General features: G+C 36.1%; 2 protein-coding genes across 2 annotated transcripts; both read left to right on the forward strand.

The window, feature by feature from the left end:
* Positions 1 to 968: 968 nt before the first annotated feature.
* Positions 969 to 6,709, forward strand: LOC122277093 (protein FAR1-RELATED SEQUENCE 4-like). The gene is made up of 6 exons (XM_043086973.1): positions 969 to 1,775; positions 1,857 to 2,967; positions 3,152 to 3,339; positions 3,453 to 3,545; positions 3,637 to 3,805; positions 6,357 to 6,709. The coding sequence occupies exons 1-6, from the start codon at positions 969 to 971 to the stop codon at positions 6,707 to 6,709; spliced, it is 2,721 nt and encodes a 906-aa protein (XP_042942907.1).
* A 3,470-nt stretch (positions 6,710 to 10,179) lies between these two features.
* Positions 10,180 to 12,474, forward strand: LOC122277229 (NADPH-dependent aldo-keto reductase, chloroplastic-like). Its single transcript, XM_043087156.1, has 7 exons — positions 10,180 to 10,418; positions 10,654 to 10,704; positions 10,790 to 10,866; positions 10,996 to 11,083; positions 11,207 to 11,482; positions 11,651 to 11,899; positions 12,148 to 12,474. The coding sequence occupies exons 1-7, from the start codon at positions 10,203 to 10,205 to the stop codon at positions 12,232 to 12,234; spliced, it is 1,044 nt and encodes a 347-aa protein (XP_042943090.1). The 5' UTR covers positions 10,180 to 10,202; the 3' UTR covers positions 12,235 to 12,474.
* The last annotated feature ends 4,123 nt before the right edge of the window (positions 12,475 to 16,597 follow it).

Genomic DNA, 16,597 nt, shown 5'->3' on the forward strand with positions numbered 1-16,597 from the left:
CATCTGCTCGGGTCAGATTCGCGGGCCAGCAGTTTAGCCCAGCATCTCGGGTCAGGGACGTGGGTGGTCAGTTTCGTGGGTCAGCACCACCACGGCCGCACCACCACGGCCAGGTTCTGGTTCTGAGATGGATCTATATCTGCATGCTTCAAAAAACCTGAAACAGATTTTTCTCCATTTGTTTGATATATATGTGGCTCTGTTTTGTGGGATTTGAATGAACATGGTAAATATATATTGTTGAACGTGAATCCATAGAGGAGTTTGAAAATGTTGTATACAAATGTGGTGTGGGTTTGCTCGGGTTTGTGTCGTGTAGGAGGCCAATGATATTGGGTTGATGTTGGTTTTTACGTTGGTTGTAAACTACAAAATGTAAAGGTGTGATTCAAGTATAAAACAATGGCTTTAATATTCGGTTATTGATGGCTTTAATATTTGGTTAATGATTTGAATATATAAAAATTTTTTTCATGAAATCTTTGCACGATTTTTTATTGGCTCTTTTTTGTTGGAGATGATTTGGTTTAATGAACTTGTTATGCAACTACTTGGTTAAAGGAGTTTATGTTCCCTTTTTTAATTTGTTGAACGCCATAAGAGAAGAAATTTGGGGAATGGAAAGCAATATGCTTTTATTTTATGAACCAAGATATAGCTTATTTCATAGGAAAGTTACTAATTCCTCATCGTTTACTTCCACTACCTAAATTATAAACTATTAGTTTCAATATGTAGATTTGATTACCTGAAAAGTGGGCTGAATACATCAATCTCTGGTAATATTTTAATGAGTTTCTACTGTGGTGAAGCTTAGATACAAATTTTTTTTTTATTTGGTAGTGCCATAAAATGATACCAGGTATTTATTATTTTGTTATGGTCAATTTTGGTTTTTTTAATTTAGTATGCCATTACCAAGTGTTTTTTCAACATTTGGAGATAAAAGTGAACAACTTTTACAGGGCATGGGAGAGTTTGAAGAACATGCATTGGATAGACCAGAAGAACGGGAAACTGAAGATGGCAGTCCAGGTGAACGGGAAATCGACGATTGCACTCCAGGTACATCACACGTAGTGCCATCGTCGAAAGGTGATGATATGATTGAGGAGCCAAAGTCAGGCATGGAGTTCAATTCGTTTGAAGATTTGTTTAGGTATTATAAGCATTACGTTAAGAAATGCGGTTTTGGGGTGATGACACAAAGGAGTGAGAGGTCAGAGGATCAAAGTGTCAGATATGTTACTCTTGGTTGTGCACGGGGAGGGAAGGCACGGGTTAAGACATCCAATGTTGCCAACCCACGTCCGACGGGAAAGACAGATTGCAAGGCAAGGATAAATGCCTTGAGAGTCGATGGAAAGATGCAGTTGACAACAGTCAATAATTCACATAATCATGTTATCAGCCCACAGAAATCTCGCTTCTATCGATGTAACAGAGAAGTGAGTGAGAGAGTTAAAAGAGTCCTTGACACCAATGACTTAGCAGGTATCCGATTGAACAAGAGTTACGGATCTCTTGTAGTTGGTGCAGGTGGCTTTGAGAACCTGCCATTTCTGGAAAAGGATTGTCGCAATTACATCGACAAAGCCCGTCATCTACGACTTGGTGCAGGTGGTGCTGGAGCACTTCGTGATTATTTCTTAAGGATGCAGTACAAGAATAACGGATTTTTTGCATTGATGGATTTAGACGATGACGGGAGGTTAAAAAATGTTTTTTGGGCAGATCCACGTAGTCGGGCAGCCTATAAGTATTTTGGTGATGTCGTGACATTCGACACCACATACCTGACTAATAGGTATGGGATGCCCTTTGCACCATTTGTTGGTATAAACCACCACGGGCAGTCGATTCTTTTGGGGGCTGGGTTGATTTCCAATGAGGACACGGAGACCTTTACATGGCTATTCCAAACCTGGTTGCAATGTATGGACGGAGTAGCTCCAAAGGCGATAATTACTGATCAAGACAGAGCAATGAAAAATGCAATTGCTATTGTCTTCCCGGAAACTCGACATAGATTTTGCCTATGGCATATACTGAAGAAGGCACCTGAGAAGCTTGGGGCATATGCTGCATATAAAAGCGGGTTGAAAACTGAGTTGATGAAATGTGTATACGACACACAAACTATTGAGGAGTTTGAAAAATGTTGGGCCGTGTTTATTAATACATACGACTTACATGAGAATGTGTGGTTGAAAAGTTTATATTTGGAGCGTGCGCATTGGGTACCGGTTTTTCTAAAAGAGCACTTTTGGGTGGGAATGAGTACCATTCAGCGTAGCGAGAGTATGAATGCTTTCTTTGATGGTTATGTCCATTCAAAAACAAATCTGAAAGAGTTTGTCGACCAGTTCGACAATGCACTAAAAAGGAAAATTGAGAATGAAAATCAAGCAGAGTTTCTTTCCTTTAGTGGCACCATTCCCTGCGTATCTAGATCGCCAATTGAAAAGAAATTTCAATTGTTGTACACAAATGCAAAATTTAAGGAAGTTCAACAGCAAGTAATCGGTGTGCTTGATTTGGATCCAACTTTACAGACAATGGATGGTGTAATGAAGAGTTATTTGGTAGAAGATGAAGTTCGTATTCAGGAGTTCACAAAACAGGTTACATATTTTGTGGATTTTAATGTCGATGACTGTAATGCAAAGTGTTCATGTGGTTTATTTCAGATGAGGGGGATACTGTGTAGGCATATTTTGTCTATATTCAAATCAAACGGTATAAAATCGTTGCCAGATCGGTACATTTTAGACCGATGGCGGAAGGACATCAAGAGAAGATACACTTTAATCCGATCTAGCTACGATGCCGGGGATGAAAGGCCAAATGGTAATAGACAATCCATTCTTCTGAATATGTGTTATGAGATGATAGATTATGCGGTGAAATCTGAGAAGGACTTTGACGATGCAAAGAAGAAGATACAAGAGATGACTGGATTATATCGTCAGAACTAACGACCCTTATCTAGCGGCCAAACAGGTTTCAAGACCACAATTGAAATTTATTTTTGTGAAAAGTTTTTTATTTTGTATATTGTATTTTGTATTTACAATTTTGGGTTTACATTTGCTATTTATTTTGGATTGACATTGGAAATGTTTTTTTATTATATTTTTGCAATGCAAAGTTTCGGAACCTGGGGTTACAATACTAGATGGGGCTGTAGTTGGTAGCTCACAACAAGTCAAGAGTCCACTTGTTGTCAGAGGAAAAGGAAGACATCCGTCTCTTAGACGAGCATCCAGGATGGAGACAGAAATGCGGAAGGTTAAAGCCAAACAGAAGAAAGCACAAGTGGTTCAAAAACGCAAACAGGTGCATGTTTTAGTAGGGGATAATAAAAACATAAATATTTTCGTAGTGTGTCATTATGATAAAGTTTGGATATATTCCTTATGACGAGTTATAACTATTTACTTCACTTTTAGCGAGATGAAGGAGATACAGTACCTATGGGCACAAAACGGAGTTTATTTGGGCCATCAGAAGCAGATGCATATTCCAACCACAGACAATTTACGGTATCATGTTTGGATAATTTGTACGATTGGCATATTTTTTGAAGGAGGTCTATATTTGTAATGTGTTAAAATAACCTGTATTTATTAACAGGTTATGGACAGTAGTGGGACCACGCAACGTGTTCAGTCGTGGTATTTTGGTAGTCAAGGAAGTGTTCATCCTATGGTTGGTAGTCAAGGAAGTGTTCATCATATGGTTGGTAGTCAAGAAAGTGTTCATCCTATGGTTGGTAGTCAAGAAAGTGTTCATCATATGGTTGGTAGTCAAGAAAGTGTAAGATCTCTCACTTATCTAGGCCATTTTAGTAATATTATTTATTATTTGATCAAGATTTGTTTATTTGGATGGAAATAGATTTTTTATGATTGGATGACACACAACCAAAGCGGCCTGGGTGGAGATGGGTCAAACGCATGGATGTAATGCGTTTGTATATTTCATGTGACTTGGTGTATTTACAAGGAGGAGGCTGATGCATTTTTTGTACACCACATGATGTGGTCTATTTTGCTTTTCCCTCTGAATTATTTGGGCAGCTTGCCAGTTATTTGTAGATGAGATCCTATTTTGTATATTCTCTCTGAGAATTTAAGTGGATAAAAGGAGGAAGTGGCTGAAAAATGTATGATGTAAGATTCAGATATATATATATATATAGATTACAGGAGAATTTGTGTTTTCATCAAAACGGATTTTAATTGATGGCATGCATAATATAAGCATTGATTTATTAACAGGTCATGTGATGTGAGGTTATTGGGATTGTTACGGCACGGGTTTTGACTTGGGGAAACTATGGACCAATTGGTAAGCACAACAGGTGTGCGTGCAATTGATGTTATTTGTTAGGTGATGTTTGTTAGGTGATGTTGGTGTATTTATTGTGGTGAAAGACAATATTGTATGAGGATTTGTCTTATAAGACCTGATGCTGGTATCCGTTTCAATCTTTTTGCCTTACATATTTTGTGTCTATGACACATCTATACGAGTTAATGTGCAATGATGTGGTAACGTGTAGCATTGTAGTTTATTGTAATCTTCTGTCTGATGCAAAAATTGACTACTAAGTATTCAATTGCTGGCAAAAAGCTGGTATCCAATAATACACTGCCAAATTTGTATTGTACAAGCAATATGCTTAACAGAAGCCCAAATAATCATACCTTAATATACTGGAACCACATAAAGAAATGGTAATAATTTCCCTCATACATCAAACTATAAGCACAAGTGGTCTATATACAGAGGATCAAACTCGTTAAAGTACTAGAAAATTCACCTGAAATTTCAAATACATACAAAAGTCCCATGAAATTTGTAAAGAAATTTTAAATACATACAAAAGTCCCAGGAAATTGGCTAGAAATTTTAAATACATGGTAACTGTCCCAGGATATACAAAATTGCATATGACACATCTATTACATTAACTGATCAAAGTGTCATGAGCATCAAAAGGGGTTGAGTTACATGAGCTGAAGCATTGGCCAATAGACATTACAACCACTTCGATACGAAATAAATACAGCACAAACTAGTACAAAAAAAAAAACCATGAGACTTTTAATACTTTCAACGGTCCCTTGTACTTCTTCTCCAATGCGGTAAATTTGGCTTCCTCCGTGCACAGCCGCTCATGAAGTACCCTTTCGTGCCTCCGTTCAGCTAACTCCAACGTCATCTTACAACAAGTGTTTTGCTCACTTTGAAGATCAATCCACTCAAAAAAGTCACATTGTTTATTCATCTTATAGTTTGGACAATTGAAAAATCTTCTACCAAAAGATTTTGCTTTTCCAGAAATCCGTAGTTTCGCTTGGGAGCCACAATAGCAAAGTGGTCTCTCCAAGCTTGACCCGGAATGAGAAGCAGAACTCATTCTCTATCATAATATTGAAGTAGAAACAGCCACCAGTCAAGAGTATATATTAAACAGTGTATATATGCATGGGAGAAGAAATATACACGGGAGGTATGTCATAATATTTTGCAAAGAGATAAATTGTCTAACAAAAATATTTATATAACATTTTGCACTTGGGTGATAATTTTACACGGGAGGATATGACATATTATCCTGCAATGAAGATATATAGTAACTGATATTTCCATCCTAAACAGCAAATAATATATAACATTGAGCATTTATTACACCAAGATTCAATGTGCTCATAAACCCATACACTTCAGCCAGTTCGACAATGCACCACATACCAATCACCCACCAACTTAACCAAAGTGTCACAATAGACCACATAACAGAGCACATAAACTAAAATTCACAAACTAAAAACAGAAATCATATTCGAAGCATCTACTGGGCAATTCAATAACACAAGATGAACAGAAATTTAAAAATATTATAGATCTAGTAACTGAACAAGAGTCATTATACGCAGGAAAAAAACAGCCCCCATACAGTATTATGATGAACTAGTGGACAGAGAAATCTTACCTTAATAGTTTCAGACCGAACAGAGAAATGAATTTAGGGTTTTTCCACTTCTAAGGGGTGAATCGATCGAGAAGTAGAGAGGGAGGGAAGTGTTCATCATACCAACAGATTCCCGTTCGACAACCAACAAAAATAAATGACAGCCTAAAAAATGACAACCAAAAAAAAAAATTGAAAAATTACGTAGCGGAAAAATTTAGGGTTCGGAATTCTCGGGATGAATCGGAGGAACCTTTGAGGGAGGAATCGAGAGAGAATCAGACCAATCGCAGAGAGTGAGAGACGGAATCGAAAGTGGTTCGAGAGAGGAGAAGCAGTCTAGGGTTCTCTACATCTAGGGTTCCAATCGCAGAGAAGGCGAGAGGGTCTCGACCATTAACTGGTTCAACAGGATTTGGGGTTCCAATCACAGAGAGGGAGAGAGGGTTTCGAGGGTCTCGTGATGAAACTGGTTCTGAGATGGATTTGGGGTTTCAATCGCAGAGAGGGAGAGAGGGTTTCGAGGGTCTCGTGATGAAACTGGTTCTGAGATGGATTTGGGGTTCCAATCGCAGAGAGGGAGAGAGGGTTTCGATGGATTGCAAGATGAAACTGGTTCTGAGATGGATTTGCGATTGGATTTGGGGTTCCAATACCAGAGAGGGTTTCGAGGGTCTCGAGAGTGGATCGAGAGAGGAGAAGCAGAGAGTAAAGAGAGAGACTTAGGGTTCCAATCTAAACGGTGAGTTCCAGTTCCAATCTAAACGGTGAGTTTTGATTTATCCACGTCAGCAGCGCCGACTGCACGCCGTTTACACCAGGCGACTGCACTCAGCATTTTTCCAAAACTTTTAGTATATGTGTAGGGTTAGGCTTAGGTTGAGATGGGTCAAGTGTTTTATAAATTATAATAAATTGAGAGAGTAAAGTATGTTTTGTGAAATCTATTTAAAATAAATTTAGATATGTTTGAATATGAAGATAAATTTTAAAATATTTATGAAAAGTTAAAAAAAATATAGATTTTACGTATAAAGAGGTGTTGAGTTGAAAAATGGTGTGAAATCTATATATAAAGAGATTTTAAGTTGAGATGAATTTAATAATTTGAGAGTTGTGTGTTTAGATGTTAGATTTAGTTTAAAGTTAGATTGAACTGAATTTATCTCAATTGAATCTAATAACAAAATGCTGCCTCAGCCAACAGTTTAAGTAGTGAGGTGATTTCAGATGATCTATAAATAGTAATAAAAATGTAATTTAAAAAATAATAATAAAATATTAAATAATAATAAATAATAATAATATATTAAATAGTAGTGAGGTGATCCCATACACAACCTTATAGTTAGAAAAAGAGAAACACAATCAAAATTATAATATTTATCATATATTTAATAGAAAATATGATTTGTAGATGTCTAGAGTATGCAATTAGTATCATGCAATTTATTTAAAAAAAAGTTGAGCCCATTTAAAATAATTTATTTTTTTAACAGTGGGTCTCACTTAAAAAAAAAAAACTATATGATAATTACACATTTTAAATTTTTATCTAGCATTATTATATTTAATATTTACCAAAACATTACTTATAATAATAATGATAAATTATATTTATGGACTTTGACTTTATATTTATGTCGTTTATATACTAGGCATTGGCGTTGAAATAAAAAAATCTATATTCACTAAAGAAAAATATAATTGCAAGTACAATTATACACTAATCTGTGTACCAATGTAATGTGATTGGTCAAAAAGTAAATTTTATTAAAATGATATTAATTTAAATTTTAAGTATAAATAAATCAATATTAATATACAAATTAATGCATAATTATACTTGTATATAACAAAACTCATTCACTAAACCCTCCACCATTACTTAACTAACGAGAAGATGACCCTTAATAAAACTTGACATGGATCCCTTTGTTTAGATTTTCGTTCTTTAAAAAAAAAAAAAAAAAAAAAAAGAGAGAGAGATCTATTTATTAATGCGTCGCATCATATAAAAGGATTTGGGACTTATATTTTTCCAAGCTCTCACCTTAATTTGACACCTATCAATCATCCTCAGTCTTCTTTTACCACTCTTATTTTTCATTTTACAAATATAAAATGATTTGTCTCGATCATTTAGCATCTTTTCAATACCTTTCATATTTTGAACAGTACGTAATCTTAGTTATAAAATTTTAGGTACAGTTTGGAATTTAGAGTTTAGTCTAATTTTAAGTTGAATTTAACACAATATTTTAAATATCATTCCAGTAGCCGTTTCGATTAAGGCACCGACTGTTTCGTATATTTTAGTCATTTTGGTGTCCAAAATATATGAAATATTTCAGTACCGGTACTATTTCGAGATTAATTATATAAAAATAATTATATATATAAACTACCAACTGATACAATAAATACATATGTAAGTGTGTATCATTTATGTGTGTTTGTGCGTATAAGAATTGAAGATTTATAAAATGAATATAAGTTTAAAAAATCACAAATTTGAGTTGAGAGCCAGAAATAAAGAAAAAAAATAAAAGAGTAGAGAAATTATTAAAAATAATGATATTTAAAAAAATGAGTGGATATATTTAAAGTTACAAAAAATTAAAATTATATAAATACAATTTATATTTTAGAACTACCTAAATACTATCTGAATTTAAAATTTGCAAAAATGTCATCCAAGCACAAGAAAATTATAAAAACATTCTGAAACAGAACAAGGCCCAAAAGCCAATTCAGATTGAAATGGCTGAAATGCACCGAAACAGTCTGGAATTTGGAACAAAATAGAATAATGAGGTTTAGGGTACCAGATACTACATCGGAAAGAAAAATTCTGGCTGGAAGAGATTGAAATTTAAAACTATGGTTTAACTCTAACTAACATCCACACACCAAACTCTTAAATCACAAAACTCATCTCAACTCAAAACATTTTTACACATGGGATCCATAATCTTTTTTTAACTCAATACCTATTTACATTCAGGACCCACAACCTTTTTTAACTTCTCATATATACTTTTAAACTCATATTAACATTCAAATACATTTTTACTACTATTTATCACTTTTTAAACTCATCTTAATATTCAAATACATTTAAACTCATCTTAGGTGGGTCATACAAAATTCACTCTACCATCTCAACTTACTATTATTCATAAATAATTCAACTCATCTCAACTTAATTCAACATCCAAACGGGGCCTAATACACGAGTCTCACATGTGTTTTAATAAAAAAAAAATGAACTTCTCTAGAAAAAAAAATGATTTTTTATTTTTATTTTTTTTGCAGCGGAACTCATTTTTTTACAAAAGAATTTGTATAGTTGGGATTTTGTACAAATCATTATTCTATTTTGAATATTAAAAATAAGGTGTAATTAAAAATGATAAAATTTAAGATGAAAATGAAAATGATAAAAGTTTAACATCCCATAAATCCAAACTCTTGACTCTCCCCTAAATATACATTAATTATAGAGGATGAGGAAGTCGAAAACAGCCAGTAAAGCAATAGGAAAAGCTGATCATACACATAGCATCATAACCAAAAAGGTTTGTTAGCAAGTGAAGTTGATAGACTAAACTAATGAATGATGTATAGTTGAAAGCCAACATCATATATATACACAATATTCCTGTTTTTAAAAAAGTTAAATAATAAAATAAATAAAGTTGGTGGACCAAGAAACGTCTATGATCGACAAACATATTATATAAACCCCGGCCATAAGCAAGTAATAGCCTTCCCCAGAATCCATAATAATGGATTCTCCTTTTGAGGTTCTTGCGTTGAAAAGCAAGTTAAATCTCTTATTAATTATAAATTAATACATCCAAATCTTTGTTTTTAAATGGTTGAAATTATGGTCTGTCTGGAATGAGCTATATCCTATTCCCACATAATTATCATATTCAAAGGAGACATGACACAGACACTATTGCATAGAAAAAAGAAACAAGAAAAGGAAAGAAACTCCTAGAAGTAAACCGAGTCTGAAAGATGAAGATAGCGGCCTGCAAAGGTCCCCCAGCCAACCAATGATCTCCTCTAAAATGTACAACACCTGGAATCAAATCAAGCATGCATGAGAAACAGTCAAAAGAAAGATAGAAATTGAAATGGCCGGTTTGGTAGTAGTTCAATCACAACTTATAGGGGTAGTCGTTGCTTTTTCAAGTGACGTGTGAGCATGTGTCAGCTTAATTTACAAATTGAAAGCAAAGCTGTCTTCACCAGACCCGTACGTTCTTGTGATCTGTACAAGGAAATACAGTGTGCGTTTTTGCGAGGAATGGGGAAGGAAATTCGATTCTTTGAGTTGAACACCGGGGCCAAGATGCCTTCCGTTGGCCTCGGAACCTGGGACTCCGAGCTTGTTGACGTCGCCGTCACCACCGCCATTAACGTACGTAGTGCTAGCAAGCTTCTGAAATTAAAATTTATTTTTGTTAATTTATAGCTGACAATACTGCGTTCGCTCCAGATTATTACGCTTTTTATATGATAAGGACATGTCGTTTTTGAATTATACAATGGGAGGGAGATGATAAAATTGAGGACGATGAATTCATGTTTCTTCAAATATATATATATATATATATATGTCGTAAAGCACTTGAAAACATGATGTCTGATGGCAGGTCGGATATCGAAACATTGATTGTGCTCAACTTTATGGCAACGAGAAGGAGGTAATTAATATATTTGTTTGTTTGGGGAGCTCATATTTCGTAAATGATGAATGACAATTGTAAAAAATAAACTGGTTTGGTGTAGATTGGGTCTGCTTTGAAGAAGCTGTTTAATAATGGTGTAGTGAAGCGTGAGGACTTATGGATCACCTCCAAACTCTGGTTTTTTTCTGATACTGTCTATACTCATTTGTCTGGAATCTTTATTAAACTTTATAAGCAGTACCAAATGCATTTTAATTACAGTGTAATTGGAACTATATATATATATATATATATATTTGTTTGTAGGTGTACGGATCATGCTCCAGAAGATGTACCAAAGGCATTTGATAAAACTCTGCAGGATTTGCAGCTTGACTATCTGGATCTCTATCTAGTATGTACAACCCATTAACTGAGCAGCTTTAAGTTTAACATGATTCGAAGTTTCTTTTTCTGAGAAAATAATATTGATTAAAACACAGTCAGATACTAAAAAGTATGCCAATTTCATTGGTAGATACACTGGCCAGTTGGGATGAAAAAGGGGTCAGTTGGATTTAAGTCTGAAAACCTTACACGGCTAGACATTCCAAGCACATGGAAAGCAATGGAGGCGCTATATGATTCTGGCAAGGCTCGAGCCATTGGAGTAAGCAATTTCTCTACAAAGAAGCTGGAAGCTTTGTGGGTGGCGGCCAGAGTGCCTCCTGCTGTCAACCAAGTGGAGTGTCACCCTCACTGGCAGCAGCCAAAGTTGCACGCCTTTTGTAAATCTAAAGGAATTCACCTATCTGTGAGTGTTCAGATATTGATTGGTGATAGCAAAAGAAACACAATCTTTTCGAGCAAATCATGCAGGACACATTAATAAGAAGGACTTCAGAATCAAAATTATGTTAATTTTGAACAACCCTTTTTATGTTTTCTGGTTACAAAGTTATCAACTTTTTTCTCATTTCAGGGTTATTCACCATTGGGTTCCCCCGCTATGGAGATTATGAAAAAGGAGGTCCTTAAAAACCCAATTCTCCTTTGGGTTGCAGAAAAACTGGGAAAGACGCCTGCACAAGTGGCCCTTCGTTGGGGGCTGCAAATGGGTCACAGTGTACTGCCCAAGAGCTCAAATCAGACAAGGATCAAGGAAAATTTTGACGTTTTTGGCTGGTCTATACCTGATGATTTGTTTGGAAAGTTCTCTGACATTGAGCAGGCAAGTATCTTATCCCTATTCTTGTACGTGTGCATTGCTCCCCATATACATCAGTGCATAGAACTTCCCTCTCAAAAATCCTTTTAAACTATTGTTTGGTTTCAGAGAAAAAAAAAAGAATGGATTTTTATAAATCATTGACTGCCAATTCATCTTACAATCACTTATTGTACATTAACTTCGTTAATGGTGAAGAAGGTTTCACTAAAATTTAGATGATTATAGCTTTTGGGTATTTAATCTTGCAGGAGAGGATAATTAAGGGCACTCCATTTGTTCATGAGACCTTCGGTGCCTATAGGACCATTGAAGAACTCTGGGATGGGGAGCAGTGAGCAGATCTTATTTTTGCAGCATTATTGTATTGCATATCCTGTTGGATTACATATTCCCTGGTAGTAAATAGTTTCTTCCTCAAAAGTTTAAAGTAAATAAAAACTGAGGACATTTGCTGAACATGTTGATAAATATATTGCGGAGGGGTGAACTAAGAAGTTGTGATACCTCTGCGTTGGATATTGTTTTGAGTTACATTCAAAATCGATGAAACATAGATTTGGTGACTACTTTGAAAATTAGAATACCTATCTCTAGCTCCTAATTTCTCTCCCAAATGTAATGCTGTGAATGACTGCTCAGAGCCTCAGAATCCTTCCCTCTAATAGGCCTTGGAAGGAATGCTGCGAGTTAGAGCACGCACTAGGCTGTCATGAACAAACTAATTTTTCATTGCAAGAGTCATTCTTCCATGAAGCTGCTTCCCAACGTACATTTTGCAGATTAAAAAAAAAAAAAAAAAAAAAAGTTTAAAACCGAGATAAACACATTCTATGAATTATACAATATTTAGGTCCTGTTAAGTTTTATAGATGGTCTCAACTCATCTTATCCAATCTCAACTCAACATCTAAACACGATATTTATTTTTATTTATTTCGTAAGTGTAAAAAGTTTAATTTTTTGTTTCTCTTATGCATACAAACATCACTACAGCAAACCCAGACTCTCAAACACATGCAGTTACAAACACAGCACATCACTACAGATCTTCGATGGCGGAGCAAAAAAGTAGAAGACGACGGCCATGAGTAATAGATCTTCGATCAATAGAGGAAGAGTGACAAGAGGCTAGGGTTTCGGAGAGAGAGAGAGAGAGAGAGAGAGAGAGAGAGAGAGAGAGAGAGAGAGAGAGAGAGAGAGAGAGAGAGAGAGAGAGAGAGAAGACGACGATGCTGGAGCCACAAGTGAGAGATGACGGGCCAACGGCTAGGGTTTCGGCACTTGGGTAGAGGAAGCTAGGTAGAGAGAGAGAGAGAGAGAGAGAGAGAGAGAGAGAGAGAGAGAGAGATGTTGTTTTTAAATAAGAAGGATTACCAAATTGTACCTGGACCGAATAGGTTTAGGTTTTGCAATACTGGTTCCGGATTGGGTCGGGAAAAAACTCGGCCTGGATGAACAGTTATACGAGCACAATTCAAATACAAACACTTTTTAATTTCAAATTTGTAACTTTATTAATTTAATTATTACAACTTTTTGAAATTTTCAAACAAAGCAATAAAAATAAATTCAACTTTTTCAAATCACAAAACAAAAATTATATTATAATAATATTTTAACTTTATAATATTTTTATTTAATTTTCTCTCTCTGATATTCTAAAATCGCATAAAACATCTTAAGTCAAACCATTTCATTAATATTCACAAATTTTTCATCTAATCTCATCTTATTTGTTTAGTGAGGACTTTAATGTTATCTATATAGAATTTTTGAGTAGTGTAAACTCAAATGAGCATGTAATATTATTTTTATCATTTTTTTATATTGACTGATCTAATTCAGTCAGACAATTAAAGGATTTTTATATATTAAAAAAAGTAATAAAAAAAGAGAGTAAAACTTGTCATTAATGTGAATTTCATTGAGCATTGCTTCCAAGAATGGCAAGGAGAATGTTTTATGGTTTTGATGTTTGATGTCAATAAGTAAAATTTCCAAGCCCCCTCCTCTACAAATGTCCCGTGGAATTACAATTACAATGGTGTTAGGGACAAGGTGATGGAAGCCTCACTCGCATTCAAGTGTTTACTATCATGTTGGGTGGATGAATCTAGGGTTACCTCGAGGCAACACCAAGATCCGAATGATTGAATGGTGAAAATCAAGACAATAACACTCAATTCTCGAAAACAAGTGTTTAAACTTTTATTCAAAATAGCATAATAATTGAATACAATGCAAAATCGAAAATAAGTACTAGGGTTCAACTAGACCTCCCTATCGATCACAATCCCTAAACAAATCAAACCCCTAAAATTAAGGAAATCAAACCCAAAAACTCCTAAGATTAAGGAAACAAATATACTAATTAACAAATCAATAAAATTTCTAATTTAAAACGCAACAATTGGGTCAACTTCCTCTAATATGCCTCATCTTCTAAAATTAAGGAATTTGCCTCATACTCATCCCCTAAAATTAAGGGATTTATCATCCAACAAGATCTTATCTAGTTGTCATGCAGTTGGTCATTCGTGGTCGTGTCTTGCATGGCCTGGGCTCTACCATTCGAACCATGCAAACAACCCAAAGCCACCCTTCTAGCCCTCCTAGTGGCATTGCAAATGGCTCTTCTTGCATCACCATCAATCATCCGCCCTTCAAAACCGACCTTCTCATCAAGGTTAATCTCTGGAAATTGCTCATTGAGAACTCAAACGCTCTCCCATGTAACATCCTCATTTGAAAGTCCCTTCCATTGAACCAAGGATTCGGTTCTCACTTGGCCGCCCTTCCTTACATGCCTATACTCTAAGATCTTCTTGAGTTTAATTGCCATTCGTCCCTCTTTGTTCACCATGGGAAATTCATTCACCACATTGGTTGGATCTCCAACCTTCCTCCTTAGCCATGTGACATGAAAAATAAGATGAATGTGAACCCTGGTCGGTAAGTCCAACTTGTAAGCAAGCTGTCTGCACTTATCCAACACTCGGTATGGCCAAAATATTTAGCCCTCAACTTGCTCAACATTGCCTTGGATAGTGCCTTGTGCTCCATTCGTAAGTACTTGAGAAAGACTCAATCTCCCGGTTCAAAGGACTCCATGCTCATTCCCTTGTCAAAGTGCTTCTTCATTTAGTCTTGAGCATGTGCCAAATTCTTTTTGAGTACTTTCAAGACCTCATCCCTCTCTTTAAACTTCATATCCAGCAACTCATTAGGTGAACTCCCAACTTCATAGGCTATAAACACCAATGGTGGCTTTCCATAGAGAGCCTCAAATGGTGTCATCTTGATTGATTGGTGGTACGAGGTGTTATACCAAAATTCAGTCTAAGCCAAATGCTCCTCTCACTTCTTCGGATATTGGCGCACAAAGCACCTAAGGTATTGCTCAAGAGACTGGTTGGTTACCTCCGTTTGGCCATCGGTTTGAGGGTGATAGGTTGAATTTCATGCCAATTCCGTTCCATGCATCTTGAAGTACTCCCTCCAAAACTTACTCATGAACACTCGGTCCCTATTCATCACAATGCTCCTTAGCATACCATGGAGCTTCATCACATGATCCACATAAATTTTAGCAATCTTGGCCGTGTATGGATGCACCATTGCAATGAAGTGTGCATACTTAGACAAGTGATCTACTACCACAAGCATCCCATCACATCCGTTGGAAAGTGGCAACCTCTCTACAAAATCCATGGTGACATCCTCCCAAGTGTGCGTAGGGATTGGTAAAGGTTGCATCAACCCTTTGGGCTTGCTACTTTCACTCTTAATCTTTTGGAAAGTGTCACACCTCCTAACATACTCTGTCACACCACCTTTCATGCCATCCCAATAGAATAAGTTAGCCATCCTTACCCAAGTATGGTACACCCCTGAGTGTCCTTGGTATCATGAAAGTGGCCTAAAATCTTCCTTCTAAGATCTCCCACACTCGGCACCACTACTCTCCCCTTAAACTTTAGAAGCCCATCACGCATCTGATAGATTTTTACTCCCTTAGCATCCACATCTAACTTCTCTATCATATTCTTACACCTTAGATCAAATTTTATTCCCTCTCTAATCTCATCTCACACTCCTCATGAAGGACCTGAAAGGGCCTCCAACACCTCACCATCTTCCCTCCTAGATAGGGCATTGGCTATTCAATTCTCCCTACTTGGCCTAAACACCAATTGAAATTCAAACCCAAGCAACTCAGATACCCATCTTTGTTGATCTGGAGTAGTGATTCTTTTCTCTAAATGATGCTTCAAAAGTTGTTGATCCGTGACTATCCAAAACTTCTACCCTAACAAATAAGGCATCCATACCCTCACGGCCTCCATGGTAGCAAGCATCTCCTGTGCTACACTCTCCCCCATTTCTTTTGAACACCAAGGACCTTGCTAATGAAGGCTAGTGACCTTCCTTCTTGTGTTAATACTGCACCTACCCCCACATTGCTTGCATCCATATGTAACTCGAACACCTTATCAAAATTAGGCATAGCAAGGACGGGTGTAGTTGTTATGGCTTTCTTCAAAATTTCAAATGCCATCTCCGCCTCTTCACTCCAAACAAAATTATTCTTCTTGAGCATGTTGGTGAATGGTCTTACAATAGAAGCATAATCCTTGATAAACTTTCTATAGTAACACGTGAGCCCTAGAAAGCCCCTCTATTCGGTGATGGTCTTTG

This window comes from Carya illinoinensis, chromosome 9, assembly GCF_018687715.1.
Source record: "Carya illinoinensis cultivar Pawnee chromosome 9, C.illinoinensisPawnee_v1, whole genome shotgun sequence".
Taxonomy (NCBI): domain Eukaryota; kingdom Viridiplantae; phylum Streptophyta; class Magnoliopsida; order Fagales; family Juglandaceae; genus Carya; species Carya illinoinensis.

Excerpts from the sequence above, each read along its gene's own strand:
- LOC122277093 (XM_043086973.1), top strand. The coding sequence starts at position 969 with ATGGGAGAGTTTGAAGAACATGCATTGGATAGACCAGAAGAACGGGAA. Across the intron at positions 3,546-3,636 it reads CCAACCACAGACAATTTACG|GTTATGGACAGTAGTGGGAC; the intron begins GTATCATGTTTG and ends ATTTATTAACAG. Across the intron at positions 3,806-6,356 it reads AAGTGTTCATCATATGGTTG|AGAAGGCGAGAGGGTCTCGA; the intron begins GTAGTCAAGAAA and ends TTCCAATCGCAG.
- LOC122277229 (XM_043087156.1), top strand. The coding sequence starts at position 10,203 with ATGTGTCAGCTTAATTTACAAATTGAAAGCAAAGCTGTCTTCACCAGA. Across the intron at positions 10,705-10,789 it reads TTTATGGCAACGAGAAGGAG|ATTGGGTCTGCTTTGAAGAA; the intron begins GTAATTAATATA and ends GGTTTGGTGTAG. Across the intron at positions 11,084-11,206 it reads ACTATCTGGATCTCTATCTA|ATACACTGGCCAGTTGGGAT; the intron begins GTATGTACAACC and ends TTTCATTGGTAG.